General features: G+C 39.4%; 3 protein-coding genes across 3 annotated transcripts; 2 read left to right on the top strand and 1 right to left on the bottom strand.

Moving 5' to 3' along the window:
- Positions 1–2,995: 2,995 nt before the first annotated feature.
- Positions 2,996–4,047, top strand: LOC129408649 (trace amine-associated receptor 13c-like). The gene is made up of 2 exons (XM_055152757.1): positions 2,996–3,159; positions 3,234–4,047. Exons 1-2 carry the CDS (start codon positions 2,996–2,998, stop codon positions 4,045–4,047), a joined length of 978 nt encoding a protein of 325 aa, XP_055008732.1.
- A 5,569-nt stretch (positions 4,048–9,616) lies between these two features.
- Positions 9,617–10,669, top strand: LOC110156187 (trace amine-associated receptor 13c-like). The gene is made up of 2 exons (XM_020920387.2): positions 9,617–9,780; positions 9,856–10,669. The coding sequence occupies exons 1-2, from the start codon at positions 9,617–9,619 to the stop codon at positions 10,667–10,669; spliced, it is 978 nt and encodes a 325-aa protein (XP_020776046.2).
- Positions 10,670–14,039: 3,370 nt separating this feature from the next.
- LOC110156046 (trace amine-associated receptor 13c-like) lies at positions 14,040–15,110 on the bottom strand. The gene is made up of 2 exons (XM_020920232.2): positions 14,938–15,110; positions 14,040–14,862 (listed from the first exon to the last, which is right to left on the bottom strand). Exons 1-2 carry the CDS (start codon positions 15,108–15,110, stop codon positions 14,040–14,042), a joined length of 996 nt encoding a protein of 331 aa, XP_020775891.2.
- Positions 15,111–16,305: the final 1,195 nt, after the last annotated feature.

Here is a 16,305-nt window from a genome sequence, read left to right on the forward strand (position 1 = left end):
AGGGCCAGTTGATGAGGTTGGCCAAACTTCTCTGTCAAAGCTGCTATAGTGTCTGTATAGGGCATAGGAGAGTTAAGGTAGGCATCAGCTATTAGGCGAGCGTCTTCCAGCTTTAAGTGATCCATCAGGATTTGAAACTTGAATAGCTCAGTGCTGTCTTCTGGGAGCAGATTATTAAGAGCTATTTTCAGGCGGGCGAATTCACTCGGGTCTCTTTTGGTGAAGTTTGGAATGGAGGGAGTAGGGCCTTTGTATGTCCTCTCTTGTGACATAAACGACCGATCATGCTGCATATCTGGGCACTGACTTTGATATCTGTGTGGTGCACTGTATCTGACAGTAGCATCTGGCCTATACAGTGGTGTATAGGCGCCCCCTTGTGGCGGTAGGGATCTATGCGCACTGTAGTCATTTGAGGGGTGCACTCTTTTCTGTGGCAGCGGAGGGCCGTAATATTGTCTAGCACTCGCTTGACTGGGAGGAGGAGGAGGACGTGAGGGCACTGAAGATTGCTCCTTTAAAAGTCTTAGCTCTGCCATCAAATTATCCAGTTTAGCAATCATAGAAGCTTGATTGACCGCAGACGAGGCAGGAGGAGTTATACTGGGGGGCCCCTGATTACCTTGACTGTTGTCATGACTTGGTGCATTATCACGTGGAGGAAGGCGCCGTCTCGGTGCAATAGGAGGTGGAAGGTCTTCTGAATGACTTGGAATTGCACCAGAAGGTTGAGGCAGGTTCCACCGTGATGACGGAGAGGGTGGGAAAGGCTCCCTTGGTCTTCGATAAGAGGATGAGTAAGGTAACCCACCAATGGCTCCTGCTGGCTGCTCTGGATAAGTGTCCTCAAGCAAGGATGATGTCCACTGATCTACAGTATAGTACCATCTATCCTGACTCACTGGACTGACGGCTCGTGACGATACAGGTGAGTAGAAATCCTCTGCAGCTGGTGCAGGCCACTCAGTGGTTTCCTTTCTCGGCTGCACTGCCCTAGTGCTCAGTGGTCTGGGGTAGCTCACATCATAGTCCTCCAGGTAAGAAGGCGGTTGGACACTCCGCTTGGGGCGTGTAGATTCACTGGCTCTTACATTAGGCTGCATCCTGAGGTCCAAGGAGGATACCAGACATCCGGCTCGAAGGACCAATATTGAAGAGCACTATCACTCAGGTTTAAGGACTGTATAGGTGTTATCTCTGATTGTGGTATTCGCCCCGGAGTGCCGGTCAGGACACAGGAGACAGGATGCAGATGTTGTATTTAGGTTTAATGACGCTCAGGCAACATGTTGTATGTGTGGTCTATAAAGAAAAGAACAAACAAATGCAGTTACTGTACTACAGATTAAAGCAAAAGGTGTACAGGTAAGTATATAACAAACACAAATACTACACATGGATGGACTAAATAAAGGCACACAATAAAGACACAATATAACTACAAAGAACATACACGGCACGACACACGAAAATAGCATTAGCTGCTAAGCTAATCTAGGCTCCCTTATAAACATAACACACAGGTATTGTAGCAACATAAACACATCCCGACATGCGCAAAACAATAACAAGGGACTTATAAAACGTCCATATAGTCCGAACACCACAAACCTACTTTCAGTCAGCAACGCACAACTCTAGTGGTCGACACGTGCCTGCTCGCCAGCGCCTCGTGAACCAACTAAAAACAGCGGCGCCGTGCGCTCCGAACCAAAGCATGCACCAACCCACGGCACCTCTAGAGGGCGCTCCTGACAAAGCGACTGCCTTTCTAACAGGGAGTGAGAGATGAGGGAATGAGGGGAGAGAGGCAAACGTAATGAAGGAGCATACAGCTGGAACCCAATGACAAATACTTCATCCTAATCCTTCAAAAAATGAAGAAAATAAAAAAAAAAAAGTAATCTCTTCTTAAAGGCACTGGCTGAGTCTGGAGAATACCACTGAAGGGAGGGTGATGACATTTTTGTCCATTTACCCACTTTTTCAAATTTCGTCAGGCAACTGTTTCAATTTAGTTAATGCTAAAGACACCACATTTTGCGGAAAGTCCTAATTCTTGTTAAACTTTTTAGTCCCCCCCCTTTTTTTTGTCGATTTACTAAAACAGCGAGAATCCCTCACCTGGAAGAGCCCGGGCACTACAGGTGTCTGTAGCAGGGTGTGTGCCAACTACAGAGGAATCACATTCCTTAGCCTTCCTTTATTACAGGTTATGAGAAAGGAGAATCTGAGAGTTAAACCTCGGTATGTGATTTTTGTCCCGGTTGCTGAAGACTGCTTGGCTAGAAAGTCCAAACTGATATTTGTGTAATCTGAGTTCATTTCCCCTGTTGTGCCTTGAGCCAGGCTCAAACACAGCTGTTAAATGTACATGTATATTTCAGTGATGCATGTGAAACTGAGGACCTCATTAATCACCCATCATTTTCAAGAAAATGTTATTTCTCTCATTTTAGATTAACAGCATTCTTGTAAAATGCAAAATATTTGTTTTGACATAGATGAACTTTGCGTGTCTCTAATCCATCTGTCAATCATGCCCTATGAACTGGGGGAGATTCTTTTGGTCACATTTTTATGATATGCTTTTCTACCTTCAAGGCACTCAAAATACTTTACATCAAGGAACCACTCACCCATTTACACACGAGGGCCCAAGCACACATTCAGTGTGGGATTCAAACTGCAACCTTCAGATCAGTGAACAAACGCTCCGACTGAGCTACTGCCTTTTACATTTCTTCAAAGAAACCTTTGTCTTGTCCTTGTCAACCAAGTAATTATTGTAATTGTTTTTTGAGAAAAAACACAACTTACTTATTTACACTTTGAAAACAGGAGCAACATTTAACAAACTTCAGGGAGGCCCACTGGACACACAGGAAATAGTGCTATAAATGGGAGGGTTTGTTAAGCATGAACCCAAAGACTACATAAATATCATCTGTGAATTCAAAGTCGACGTCTTCAGAATCAACCTGCCTCTGCAACCATGGAGACAACTGAACTGTGCTACCCAGAACTTCACAACATCTCATGCAGAAAGCCTCAGCCTGATCCATCAGATGTGCTGCTGTCGTACAACCTGCTCTCTCTCATAGCTCTGCTCACAGTGACAATGAATCTACTGGTCATCATCTCCATCGCGCACTTCAGGCAAAGCATTGTCCAATATTAAATAGGAAACTTGGAATTTAAGTAGCTGTTATTTAAAAATGCTCTTTTTTTAGGCAACTTCACAGTCCTACCAACCTGCTAATCCTCTCTCTGGCTGTGTCAGATTTCCTGGTGGGTTTTTTGCTGCTTCCAGTTGAAATCCTCGTAACAGAATCCTGCTGGTTCTTGGGAAGTACACTCTGTGCTTTGTATTATATGACAGACTTCACTGTAACGGCATCCTCAGTTGGTAATATTGTGCTTATTTCAATTGATCGGTATTTAGCAATTTGTGATCCATTACATTACAATACCAAAGTGACAATTAACAGGGTTAGGTTCTGTATTTGTGCTTGTTGGCTTTGTGCTCTCATTTACAATAGTCTGATTTTAAAGGATTTTCTTATAGATCCTTATTCACAAAGTTCATGTTATGGAGAGTGTGTGCTAGTGCTCAACAACATTACTGGAAATGTTGATTTAATTTGTACCTTTATCGGCCCCATCACTGTCGTTGTGGTTCTGTATGTGAGGATATTTACTGTGGTAGTTTCTCAAGCTCGTTCAGTGCAGTCTAAAGTAGTGACTATGCAGCAAACTGTGACAATGTCAGCCAGAAAATCAGAGCTAAAAGCAGCCAGGACACTTGGAATAGTTATTTTAGTTTTTATAGTGTGCCTATGTCCCTATTACATCCCATCCTTCACTGGTGAGGATATTGTGGACAGCAGCACTGCTACACCTCTTGTTTCCTGGTTATGGTTCATTAACTCTTGTATAAACCCCTTTGTCTATGCATTATTTTATCCTTGGTTCAGAAAATCAATGAAACTAATTGTAACACTGGAAATACTGCATCCTCATTCTACTCATGCAAATGTTCTTTGAGCTAAGTTAGTGCTGAATATGTCTAAAAATCACAACCCAGTATTTTGTATTGATGTTTTAATAACACATTCAAAAAAGATAATGTAAAAAAAAAAAAAAAAAAAAAAAAGGCTTTGTGGAGAATGTATATTAACTGGAGTGGTTTTTGTGTGTGTGTGTGTGTGTGTGTGTGTGTGGTTGTGGTTATCAGCTCTATCTCTGATCTATAGGATTTACAAGGGTTATCTCAGGGTCATTCAGTGCTGTCAAAATTTTGTATTGATTTTGCAGCACACTTTAACTATACCAGTGAGAAAATAAAATATAAAAGAAGTTATGTTTTTTCAAAATGTTTTTGCACAATTTATAATTTATTTCCATATTACTTTTTCAGACAGAGGAAAAACTCATAATGAATTGTGTTTGTATAGAGGTTGTGTGATAACTTTCTAATCCTGTTTTTACCAGTCCACAGTGCAAATAATGCATCTACCACAAAGTAAGAGTAGGCTAGTCAATGTTGAACGTGTCATATTTTCATTTAGATGTCATTCATAACATATAATATAATGATGGTAATGTTTTTAGGGTCTGTAAACAATAAAATGTTCTGAAACATATTTTACATATTTTTAAACATACAAGCAATTAATATGATCAAGGTCTGCTTAGGTGCAATTTAGTTACTGAATACTGAACCCTGAATTAAATGTATTTTGTAAAGTGTTCCATTACCTGGGCTAACCGGAGTACTGTATTCTGAATCCTTTTACATCAAGTTTACTAATCTTATAGTGAAAGAAAAATGACATGAAAAGGACAAACTGCACATGCATCGCAAGAGCGGAGTATTCTTATTTTTCTTATTTGCAACAGTAACTGTACCAGATTGCAGTTAGAAAAAAAAACTGTGCAAGTTATTTTCTTTTTACTTCCCAGAACTGTCAATGAGCAATAACTGAAATGCACCCTCCAGTTAGAAGTTAAGCAACACTTAAAGTTATCTTACCCTCTATGTGCTTTTGCAATAAAACATGGACATACAAAAATGGCAAGACAAGTTTATTTGTAGTAATTCACAAAAGGAGTGCTTTAAAACCCTAATGAAAATGTAAAATATAAATAATCATAATTTTTTACTTTAAAAAAGAACAGCGCAGTCATTTACACAGCACAGGTCAGAGACCTGTCTCACATCTTCAGGAAGTTCCATATTCCCCATTTAACCCTGACTGTAGGCACCAGCAGAAGGCCTGACCCTATCCCGAAAATGTCATATACTCTGATGCTCGGCCATGCAGACCTGTACACAAGCAACACAGTCTATTCTCTGAGCCACCAGAGGCCAGTGCAGAGACCTGAGCACAGGATTTATGAGTTTATTATTAATTATTATTACTAACCTGATTTGAAGATTGAAGGTGACTACTAGGACACATAAATGTTGCATATTAATTGGCCTAACAGTAGCATGTAGAACAGAAAAAGAAAATGAGGACACATTTGAAAAAGAAATTTTGTGGTGGGACGTCTAGGGACATTTTTAACAAAATAGATGTGATTTCCTGTAATCTGGGAAATTGTAGATGAACAAATTCAGTTTTAACTGTGTAGCCTGGGTTAATTGCATAATAGGCCACTTTACAGTAATAGAAATGGTCCAGAACACTGATACTGATGACCTGATCCAAGCGGCTAAACACACCCAGTCAAGTTTGATCAGCTTTCCCAGTGACAAACCCAGAGCCACGGCTGTGCGTGTACGTCCTGCTGCAGTTGCCGGTGGAGCTGCCTTTGCATTGACGTGCGGCTGTGGTTTTGCAACGTTACGCTCGTAAACGTGCAGTGGAGCCAGGCCCTAAAAAGTGTGAGCAGACCTTGTCAGTCGACTAATCAGGTGAAAACAAATCCCAACGTTTAACTGAACCCCAACAGTGACGTACGTCGTTCATCTCACATAATTTTAACAAATTTGCGTTCAAGTTCTTGATTTACAAATGTGTTGCGTTCAGTTCAAAGTTGACTATAAAAAGTGAACGTGTTCGGTGAACACGTTCTGTTGAACTTGTTCATGCACAACGCTGGCTGTAACGGACCTCTTCACATGTAGCCTAACAAGAAATCAAAAAATCTGCGCCGACATGTGTACAGTTTGACAGGGAGTGAGAGATGAGGGAATGAGGGGAGAGAGGCAAACGTAATGAAGGAGCATACAGCTGGAACCCAATGACAAATACTTCATCCTAATCCTTCAAAAAATGAAGAAATATAAAAAAAAAAAAGTAATCTCTTCTTAAAGGCACTGGCTGAGTCTGGAGAATACCACTGAAGGGAGGGTGATGACATTTTTGTCCATTTACCCACTTTTTCAAATTTCGTCAGGCAACTGTTTCAATTTAGTTAATGCTAAAGACACCACATTTTGTGGAAAGTCCTAATTCTTGTTAAACTTTTTAGTCCCCCCCATTTTTTGTTGATTTACTAAAACAGCGAGAATCCCTCACCTGGAAGAGCCCGGGCACTACAGGTGTCTGTAGCAGGGTGTGTGCCAACTACAGAGGAATCACACTCCTTAGCCTTCCTTTATTACAGGTTACGAGAAAGGAGAATCTGAAGGTTAAACCTCGGTATGTGATTTTTGTCCCGGTTGCTGAAGACTGCTTGGCTGGAAAGTTCAAACTGATATTTGTGTAGTCTGAGTTCATTTCCCCTGTTGTGCCTTGAGCCAGGCTCAAACACAGCTGTAAAATGTACATGTATATTTCAGTGATGCATGTGAAACTGAGGACCTCATTAGTCACCCATCATTTTCAAGAAAATGTTATTTCTCTCATTTTAGATTAACAGCATTCTTGTAAAATGCAAAATATTTGTTTTGACATAGATGAACTTTGCGTGTCTCTAATCCATCTGTCAATCATGCCCTATGAACTGGGGGAGATTCTTTTGGTCACATTTTTATGATATGCTTTTCTACCTTCAAGGCACTCAAAATACTTTACATCAAGGAACCACTCACCCATTTACACACACGAGTGCCCAAGCACACATTCAGTGTGGGATTCAAACTGCAACCTTCAGATCAGTGGACAAACGCTCCGACTGAGCTACTGCCTTTTACTTTTCTTCAAAGAAACCTTTGTCTTGTCCTTGTCAACCAAGTAATTATTAGGCCGGCAGAGGCTGGCGAAGGGCCTATTAATATCGCAAAGCGATGCTCCAAGTGGCCCGAAAGTGAAATGGCGCGACGTGACTCACCCGTTGTGACCAGGGACCCTCGCCATGACGTAGCAATGCGCCAGAGGTTTCCAAAAATGTATAGTTTGTCGGCCGAAAAAAAGCGGAACATTGTTCTCGTATCAGAAAATTAAAGCCGCTTGCGGCTTTAATTATTATTTTCCTCCTAACCAACTCACCCATTTTTCACCCACTAAACAATGACGAAAAGTCCTGGAAATTTTGCCATCTGGTAAAACTTGCGCTTCCCTACGTTTTGGCTATTTCCATTTTCCAAACAGAAATAAAATGGCTCGTCAGCGCCCCCAAACGACTCAAAAATGCATTCGGGAATACGAATGACATAAAAAAAAACTTGCACGTACAATCATGAAATTTGACACAGAAGTCGATCATGTCAAGACAAGGAAAAAATATTATTATGCCAACACTGTGAGCTCCACTAGGGGGCAGCAGTATTGGCTTAATGTTTGCTAAGCTTTTACGAACTCCTCCGAGGGCGTTCACCCGAACAAGCTCAAATTTGGTCCACATTATTTCAAGACGTGGAACATCAAAAGTTATCAACATTTTTCACACACGTCTTACGGTCTCTGAGCAGTGAAGCAACAAAAAATGCATACAATTTTGGAGAATTACAAATTGCTCCCATTTGCTCAAACAAACTCTGATTTCAACAAAATTTGAAACAGTTGTTAAACTCTCTGCCCTGAAGCTACTTAAGGTGAAAATTATTAATTTGGTGCATTAGCGCCCCCTATAGATTGAAACAAAAATTAATATGGGAAAAAAATCATTTGTTCCCAAATAGTTGTTCAAAAATTTCTGAAATTTTGCACAAAATTCCATTTTGGCATCCTGATTCAAAATTCAGTGACACCCATGTCATACTTTTTATGGCGTTGCCATAGCGATGATATAAACTCTCCATTGGTAAAATCTACAAATTCTGGCACAAACTTTGGCCAATTTCACTCAAATTTTAATCACGGATTCACACCCCGACCCTGAACAGATTTATATAAGAAAACCTCAGATGGGTGCAATAGCGTCCCCTAGGGAAATTGCATGGTAGTGCAAAAATGTATTTTGTCATAGACATATAAAATTTGGTACACAGATTCATGACATGGTCTCGATCAAAAAAGTCAATGACAACCCCATGCCATTTCCCATCATGTTGCCATGGCGACAGGCCAAACATCTGCCCTCACCAATAGGGCGCCCAACAAAAACTTTGGCGTAGCCAAACCAAATTTGGTACACAGATGCATCATGGGAATAGGAACAAAAAAGTATATTATGTGGTTTCTAGGCAACCAACAGGAAATCGGCCATATTGGATTGATCGAGCAACCTGTCCTCGTACTTGAACGAACTCGTCCGAGGGCGTTTGACCCAGACAGAATCATTCTGTATCATCTAGACAAGTGGGACATTAAAAGTTGTTAAAAGCTTTTTAAAAGGTCAAACGGTGTTGCCGTGGCAACGGTGCAAATTTCGGGTTCGTTTTTGGAGCTCACCATCAAACTTCGACGCCTGATAATTTGCACAAACTTTGGCCGATTTCACTCAAATTGTAATCCTGACTTCACACCTCAACCCTGAACAGATTGATGTAAGAAAATACAAAAATGGGTGCAATAGCGCCCCCTGGAAAATTTGTATGTAAAAATAAGGTTTTATTTGTCACAGATATACAACATTTGGTATCCACATTTGTGACATGGTCTCAATTTAAAAACTCAATGATGCCCACACCCCATTTACATTGTGTTGCCATGGCAACAAGCCAAAATTGTATCCTTGCCAATGAGACGTCTTTACACAAATGTTGGCGTAGCCAAACCAAATTTGGTAGCCAGATGCATCATGGCAATAAGAACAAAAATGTATATTGTGACCACACCCCTTTCAAACCAGAAGTCCGCCATCTTGGGTTTTTATTTTTTTTCCCAAATTTTGAAAATTGCAGGGTTAGATTAAGACTTATAGGGTTAGGGTTGGGGCTATGGTTAGGATTACGATTACGGTAATGTTAGGCTTATTAGGTCAGTGTGAGGTGCAGCATTTGCGGGGCGTGGCGTTTGCGGGGCGTGGCGTAAGCACGCGCGAGGGCCGATCATTGCTGCTTGCGGCTATATTTGTAATTGTTTTTTGAGAAAAAACACAACTTACTTATTTACACTTTGAAAACAGCAGCAACATTTAACAAACTTCAGGGAGGCCCACTGGACACACAGGAAATAGTGCTATAAATGGGAGGGTTTGTTAAGCATGAACCCAAAGACTACATAAATATCATCTGTGAATTCAAAGTCGACGTCTTCAGAATCAACCTGCCTCTGCAACCATGGAGACAACTGAACTGTGCTACCCAGAACTTCACAACATCTCATGCAGAAAGCCTCAGCCTGATCCATCAGATGTGCTGCTGTCGTACAACCTGCTCTGTCTAATATCTCTGCTCACAGTGACAATGAATCTACTGGTCATCATCTCCATCGCGCACTTCAGGCAAAGCATTGTCCAATATTAAATAGGAAACTTGGAATTTAAGTAGCTGTTATTTAAAAATGCTCTTTTTTTCAGGCAACTTCACAGTCCTACCAACCTGCTAATCCTCTCTCTGGCTGTGTCAGATTTCTTGGTGGGTCTTTTGCTGCTTCCAGTTGAAATCCTTTTAACAGAATCCTGCTGGTTCTTGGGAAGTACACTCTGTGCTTTGTATTATATGACAGTCTTCACTGTAACAGCATCCTCAATTGGCAATATTGTGCTTATTTCAATTGATCGGTATTTAGCCATTTGTGATCCATTACATTACAATACCAAAGTGACAATTAACAGGGTTAGGTTCTGTATTTGTGCTTGTTGGCTTTGTGCTCTCATTTACAATAGTCTGATTTTAAAGGATTTTCTTATAGATCCATATTCACAAAGTTCATGTTATGGAGAGTGTGTGCTAGTGCTCAACAACATTACTGGAAATGTTGATTTAATTTGTACCTTTATCGTTCCTATCACTGTCGTTGTGGTTCTGTATGTGAGGATATTTACTGTGGTAGTTTCTCAAGCTCGTTCAGTGCAGTCTAAAGTAGTGACTATGCAGCAAACTGTGACAATGTCAGCCAGAAAATCAGAGCTAAAAGCAGCCAGGACACTTGGAATAGTTATTTTAGTTTTTATAGTGTGCCTATGTCCCTATTACAGTCCATTCTTTACTGGTGAGGATATTGTGGACAGCAGCACTGCTACACTTCTTGGTACTTGGTTATGGTTCACGAACTCTTGTATAAACCCCTTTGTCTATGCATTATTTTATCCTTGGTTCAGAAAATCAATGAAACTAATTGTAACACTGGAAATACTGCATCCTCATTCTACTCATACAAATGTTCTTTGAGCTAAGTTAGTGCTGAATATGTCTAAAAATCACAACCCAGTATTTTGTATTGATGTTTTTTAATAACCCATTAAAAAAAGATAATGTTTTTTTTTTTTTTTTTTTTTTTGTGGTTGTGGTTATCAGCTCTATCTCTGATCTATAGGATTTACAAGGGTTATCTCAGGGTCATTCAGTGCCGTCAAAATTTTGTATTGATTTTGCAGCACACTTAAACTACACCAGTGAGAAAATAAAATATAAAAGAAGTTATGTTTTTTCTAAATGTTATTGCGCAGTTTATAATTTATTTCCATATTACTTTTTCAGACAGAGGAAAAACTCATAATGAATTGTGTTTGTATAGAGGTTGTGTGATAACTTTCTAATCCTGTTTTTACCAGTCCACAGTGCAAATAATGCATCTACCACAAAGTAAGAGTAGGCTAGTCAATGTTGAACGTGTCATATTTTCATTTAGATGTCATTCATAACATATAATATAATGTTGGTAATGTTTTTTGGGTCTGTAAACAATAAAATGTTCTGAAACATATTTTACATATTTTTAAATATACAAGCAATTAGGTGCAATTTAGTTACTGAATACTGAACCCTGAATTAAATGTATTTTGTAAAGTGTTCCATTACCTGGGCTAACCGGAGTACTGTATTCTGAATCCTTTTACATCAAGTTACTAATCTTATAGTGAAAGAAAAATGACATGAGAAGGACAAACTGCACATGCATCGCAAGAGCGGAGTATTCTTATTTTTCTTATTTGCAACAGTAACTGTACCAGAATGCAGTTAGAAAAAAAAACTGTGCAAGTTATTTTCTTTTTACTTCCCAGAACTGTCAATGAGCAATAACTGAAATGCACCCTCCAGTTAGAAGTTAAGCAACACTTAAAGTTATCTTACCCTCTATGTGCTTTTGCAATAAAACATGGACACACAAAAATGGCAAGACAAGTTTATTTGTAGTAATTCACAAAAGGAGTGCTTTAAAACCCTAATGAAAATGTAAAATATAAATAATCATAATAATTTTTTACTTTAAAAAAGAACAGCGCAGTCATATACACAGCACAGGTCAGAGACCTGTCTCACATCTTCAGGAAGTTCCATATTCCCCATTTAACCCTGACTGTAGGCACCAGCAGAAGGCCTGACCCTATCCCGAAAATGTCATACTCTGATGCTCGGCCATGCAGACCTGTACACAAGCAACACAGTCTAACCTGATTTGAAGGTTTTAGAGAGGGAGATTGGTGACTACTAGGACACATCATTGTTGCATATTAATTGGCCTAAAAGCAGCACGTAGAACAGAAAAAAGAAAATGAGGACACATTTGAAAAAGAAATTTGGTGGTGGGGCATCTAGGGACATTTTTAACAAAATAGATGTGATTTCCTGTAATCTGGGAAACTGTAGATGAACAAATTCAGTTTTAACTGTTTGAGATAGCCTGGGTTAATTGAATAATAGGCAACTTTACAGTAATAGAAATGGTCCAAAACACTTCCTGGTTTCACACGTCCACTATGAAGCAGCCAGTCAGAATCAGAATATCTTTACTGTCACTATGATAAAAATAAAAGGCATGCATCAAATAAGGTATTAGAAATTGTCAAAATTACTTTTAAGTGTAAATAACAAATACAGATCAGTAGTGCAAAACTAGAAGTTCAAGTTCACCCTTTGCAATGAGCCTGATGAGAATGGTGTTTTGAGTGGCCACTAATCCATCTTGAGACAGCTCTAAGATAGCAATACCCTATCCAGTTATTTTAAGAGATACAAAACGTGTGCGCTAATGCAAGTTTGTAATCAGTGATTCCGAAGCTGCTTGCAACACAGTGAGGCCTTCACTGACACAAAGCTGTGGGAATTTCAAACACTGAACAACAATAACCTACAAATGAAACAGAAGTTAATATCCTATGAATTATATGCTATTTAAAATAACTTAGTGAAAAAGACACAGTCAGGGGTAAACAGAATTGTACTAATTTCAGTAAAACATGGGGTACACAAATTGACAGCAGTAAAGGTATCAGTGGATCAGTTTTGTATTTTATTGATAGAAATATAATTGTCTGCTCTTGTGTTGGAAAATACTTCACACCCATACACAGACAGGACAAGTATTAATGTATTAAGTTTATTTAAAAAGTGCTCTTTCCCTTATATACCAGCCATATACTCAACACATGCCTATTTGCAATGTACATGCTCTCCACGAACAGCTTGGATGTGGACAGTATGAGTAACCGTAATCTTGTAAAAGACTTTCTACAAAATGGAATACCCATAAGGAAAAAAACTGGAAAAAAATCTAAGAAGTTACCACTGTCTTTGTAGTAAATCTTTATATCAGGTTAATATGTGTCATGTATGGTTTACTCCTGAAAGTGGCCCCTTTTGCATTTTTCTCATACAACTATATTATGAAAAACTAGTAAAGATAAAGTGAACATTTTGCATGACATTTACAGGTAATGTGCATGATAAACTACATTTTCTTTGTATGTTCCATGTAATGTTTTTATTGTTTAATTATATGTTGCAGTTAAAAACAAATACAAAATCTGAGTCAGAAGGGGGATTTGAACCCAGGTTGCCCATGTGACATTCCAGTGAATTACCAGCTGACTTAACCAGTTACTACTTGTGAAGGGAACAATCGCAGATGTTGAGGACTGTTACAAGTACCTTGGTATCCCACAAGCAAATGGCAACTTTGAAGAGGCAACATGGAAAGCGGCTACAGGATTTTGCCGATTAAAAATTTTTTCACAGCCTGTATGTTCACTGTGATATCAGTGGAAGAGTGCTATGTCTTATCTTTTTTTTTTGAAGGTTGTAATGCAATATTTGTATTACTGTGTTTACCCCCATGCTGCCCAACACACACACACACACACACACCCCGCACACACACACGCAGGCGCGCACACACACACACAAACAAACACACACACACATACAAACACATGCACAGACTGTGATCATTTTCTTTCTCACTCTCATACACACACTACACAGCAATCCAGTTTAAGGAAACAATCATCATTTCACTCGTTTTATATTATTCTGTGGTAAAAATGACATTTCTCCAACACTTGTAAGGATATTGTATGCGGGATTAGTGTCATATTCAGCCCTTGCAGGTTACAAAGTTTTATGTTTCATGCTGCACATATTTACCAAAGATCGTGCAAATGTTTTCACTGTCATATACAAATCTTTTAGGATTCACTTAAAACATGTTAAAATGGTGTATGATTTGTCTATACCTTTTCCATATGGGTAATACTTGCAAACGTTATTGATCTTTCAAGTTACTGTATATTACATTGAAAAACACAACTCACCTTACACACTATTTGTCAGTGGACATTATGTTAGTCTTACTGGAACCGGGCTTAAGTATCTGAAGTGTTGCTATGTTTTTAAGACATTTTCTGAACCACGAGTAGAAAAAGGTATATATAATTGGATTTAAGCATGAGTTAAAATATACTAGATAAAGCACAGCAGCGGCATTTGAGGCATTAAGTACAGTGTCCTGACCTGTGAGCACTACAAAATAATATGGGCACAGACATATGAGGAACATTATAATCACAACTCCTAATGTTCTGGCAGCTTTTAGTTCAGATTTATTTGCGTATACAGTTCTTTGTGATTTTGCCGCAGTGATCTGGGAACGCATGGCCTGAATTTGAGTCACCACCACAACAAATACTCTCATGTATAAAACAGCAATAGCACTAACAGGGAAGATAAAAGATATAAAAAGATCAACAATTCCTACATAATAATTAATGGCTGCTACACATTCACCTGAGCAACTGTTGAAGGAGCCTGGTTTTGACATGTTATCTTTAAGAACCAGTGCACTATAGACCACAGTGCAAAGCCAGGAAAGACATATACAAAATCTAACCCTATGTTCGGTGACTTTTGTGTAGTAATGTAAAGGCTGGCAAATGGCAATGTAGCGATCCACGGATATAAGCACTATTGTTCCCATTGAAGCACAGGTAACAACATACGAGAGATACTGATACACAATGCACATGGCATCACCTAATAGCCAACATCCATCAACAAACAGAGTCTGTAAAAACATGAGAAGGCCCACGGAAAAGTCAGAGATACCCAGAGAGAGGAGGAGGAGGTTGGTGGGTGTGTGGAGCTGCCTAGAGGGATGATAACAGTTTGTCAGTGAAATGCATTTCACACCTTCTTACATATGTAGAAAGAAGAATAATTACTTGTAGTGTGAGATTGAAATAATAACCAGCAGGTTGAGAGTTGTAGTCACCATTGAAATAAAATATAACACAGTGTAAACAAGCATAGTTATAGCATAAGGCCGTGTAATCTTTATACAAGAAGCATTGAACAGATGTGGAAAACAGAAATCATACTCCTCTATGATCTCCATCAGTGGCGGCTAGTGGTATAAAGTTTTGGGGGGCGCACAGGCCAAAATTATAAATATATCTTATAAATATTCGTATTATATCGGCTATATAGTATTATAACGAATGCCAGAAACACACAGTAATTTTGGCTACTGTTGGCTGAACTATATCCATCAGAGCACAACGCACAACCTGATCCAACATCAGCAAAACTACAATAAGAGACTAAGGTCACAACACAAACACACGGCATCAGTGCCACACCTACAGCGCACGGCAGAACAAGTGGAGCGGCTCCGTTGGCTCTGAGCTCATTTACGCACTATTTAACTATTAACACTATTTACCTGTGAGGCTCCGCCCACAGATTTGCCCATAACGAACGAAAGCAAGCCTCTTACCTTTTCCAGGGGACTGATGCAGAGTGTATCCTCTACCCACTGTCCTATTGGTTGTCTCCAATATGAAGAGATCAAACTGGGCCAAGTCCCGGTCCAGTCAGGTCTGCCACACAAAGTCCGAGAGAATGTACGAGCTGGTTGAAAAACTAGTCTCACTTTTCACTTAAATCTAAATGTAACATCCAGTCGAATTGAGAAGGCCAGAACTGATGGTTACATGACTTTTAATCTTTTCCTTGCTGTGTCATAGAACAGACAGAAACAAAATTTAAAAATTACCTTATGATCACCGTATCACTAGTTCATTATACAATTTAACCGTTATCCATATTTTAACACTAAATCAATCAATTGTTTTTTATATAATATATATATATATATTACTGTTTTTTTTATATTTTTTTTATTGTTAACGTTTCTGTGTTTACTTTACTGTATACCAAGCTAACATTTTTACCATAACTTCCGCTCACACAGAAAGTCACCAAAATAAAAGCGTAACCTTATTATTAAATGCCATGGACTGTTAATGTATATAAAGATCTAACTTGACCTTTACACAAAAGTTACAGCCAGTCCATATTAGCACTAGGGCACCAAGGAGACTTAAGACCTGAAACTTTTATGCCCAGAAACGAGCAGGTGGAGGCAGAAAGAGCAGCAAACGATTGCCCCTGAATCCCAGCGGTCGCAGTGCCCACGGTGTTTTTTACAGCACGGGACACATTTTGAAAGCTCATTGCGGGTGCGGACAGGGGGTGGGAGTGGGACTACACGCGGGAACGGGCGGCTGGGATGATAAACTGCACTCCCG

Source organism: Boleophthalmus pectinirostris, unplaced genomic scaffold (genome assembly GCF_026225935.1).
Source record: "Boleophthalmus pectinirostris isolate CB_2022bp ecotype Guang Dong unplaced genomic scaffold, ASM2622593v1 HiC_scaffold_1, whole genome shotgun sequence".
Classification (NCBI taxonomy): domain Eukaryota; kingdom Metazoa; phylum Chordata; class Actinopteri; order Gobiiformes; family Gobiidae; genus Boleophthalmus; species Boleophthalmus pectinirostris.

Excerpts from the sequence above, each read along its gene's own strand:
- LOC129408649 (XM_055152757.1), top strand. The coding sequence starts at position 2,996 with ATGGAGACAACTGAACTGTGCTACCCAGAACTTCACAACATCTCATGC. Across the intron at positions 3,160-3,233 it reads ATCTCCATCGCGCACTTCAG|GCAACTTCACAGTCCTACCA; the intron begins GCAAAGCATTGT and ends CTCTTTTTTTAG.
- LOC110156187 (XM_020920387.2), top strand. The coding sequence starts at position 9,617 with ATGGAGACAACTGAACTGTGCTACCCAGAACTTCACAACATCTCATGC. Across the intron at positions 9,781-9,855 it reads ATCTCCATCGCGCACTTCAG|GCAACTTCACAGTCCTACCA; the intron begins GCAAAGCATTGT and ends TCTTTTTTTCAG.
- LOC110156046 (XM_020920232.2), bottom strand. The coding sequence starts at position 15,110 with ATGGAGATCATAGAGGAGTATGATTTCTGTTTTCCACATCTGTTCAAT. Across the intron at positions 14,863-14,937 it reads ATTTCAATCTCACACTACAA|GCAGCTCCACACACCCACCA; the intron begins GTAATTATTCTT and ends TCATCCCTCTAG.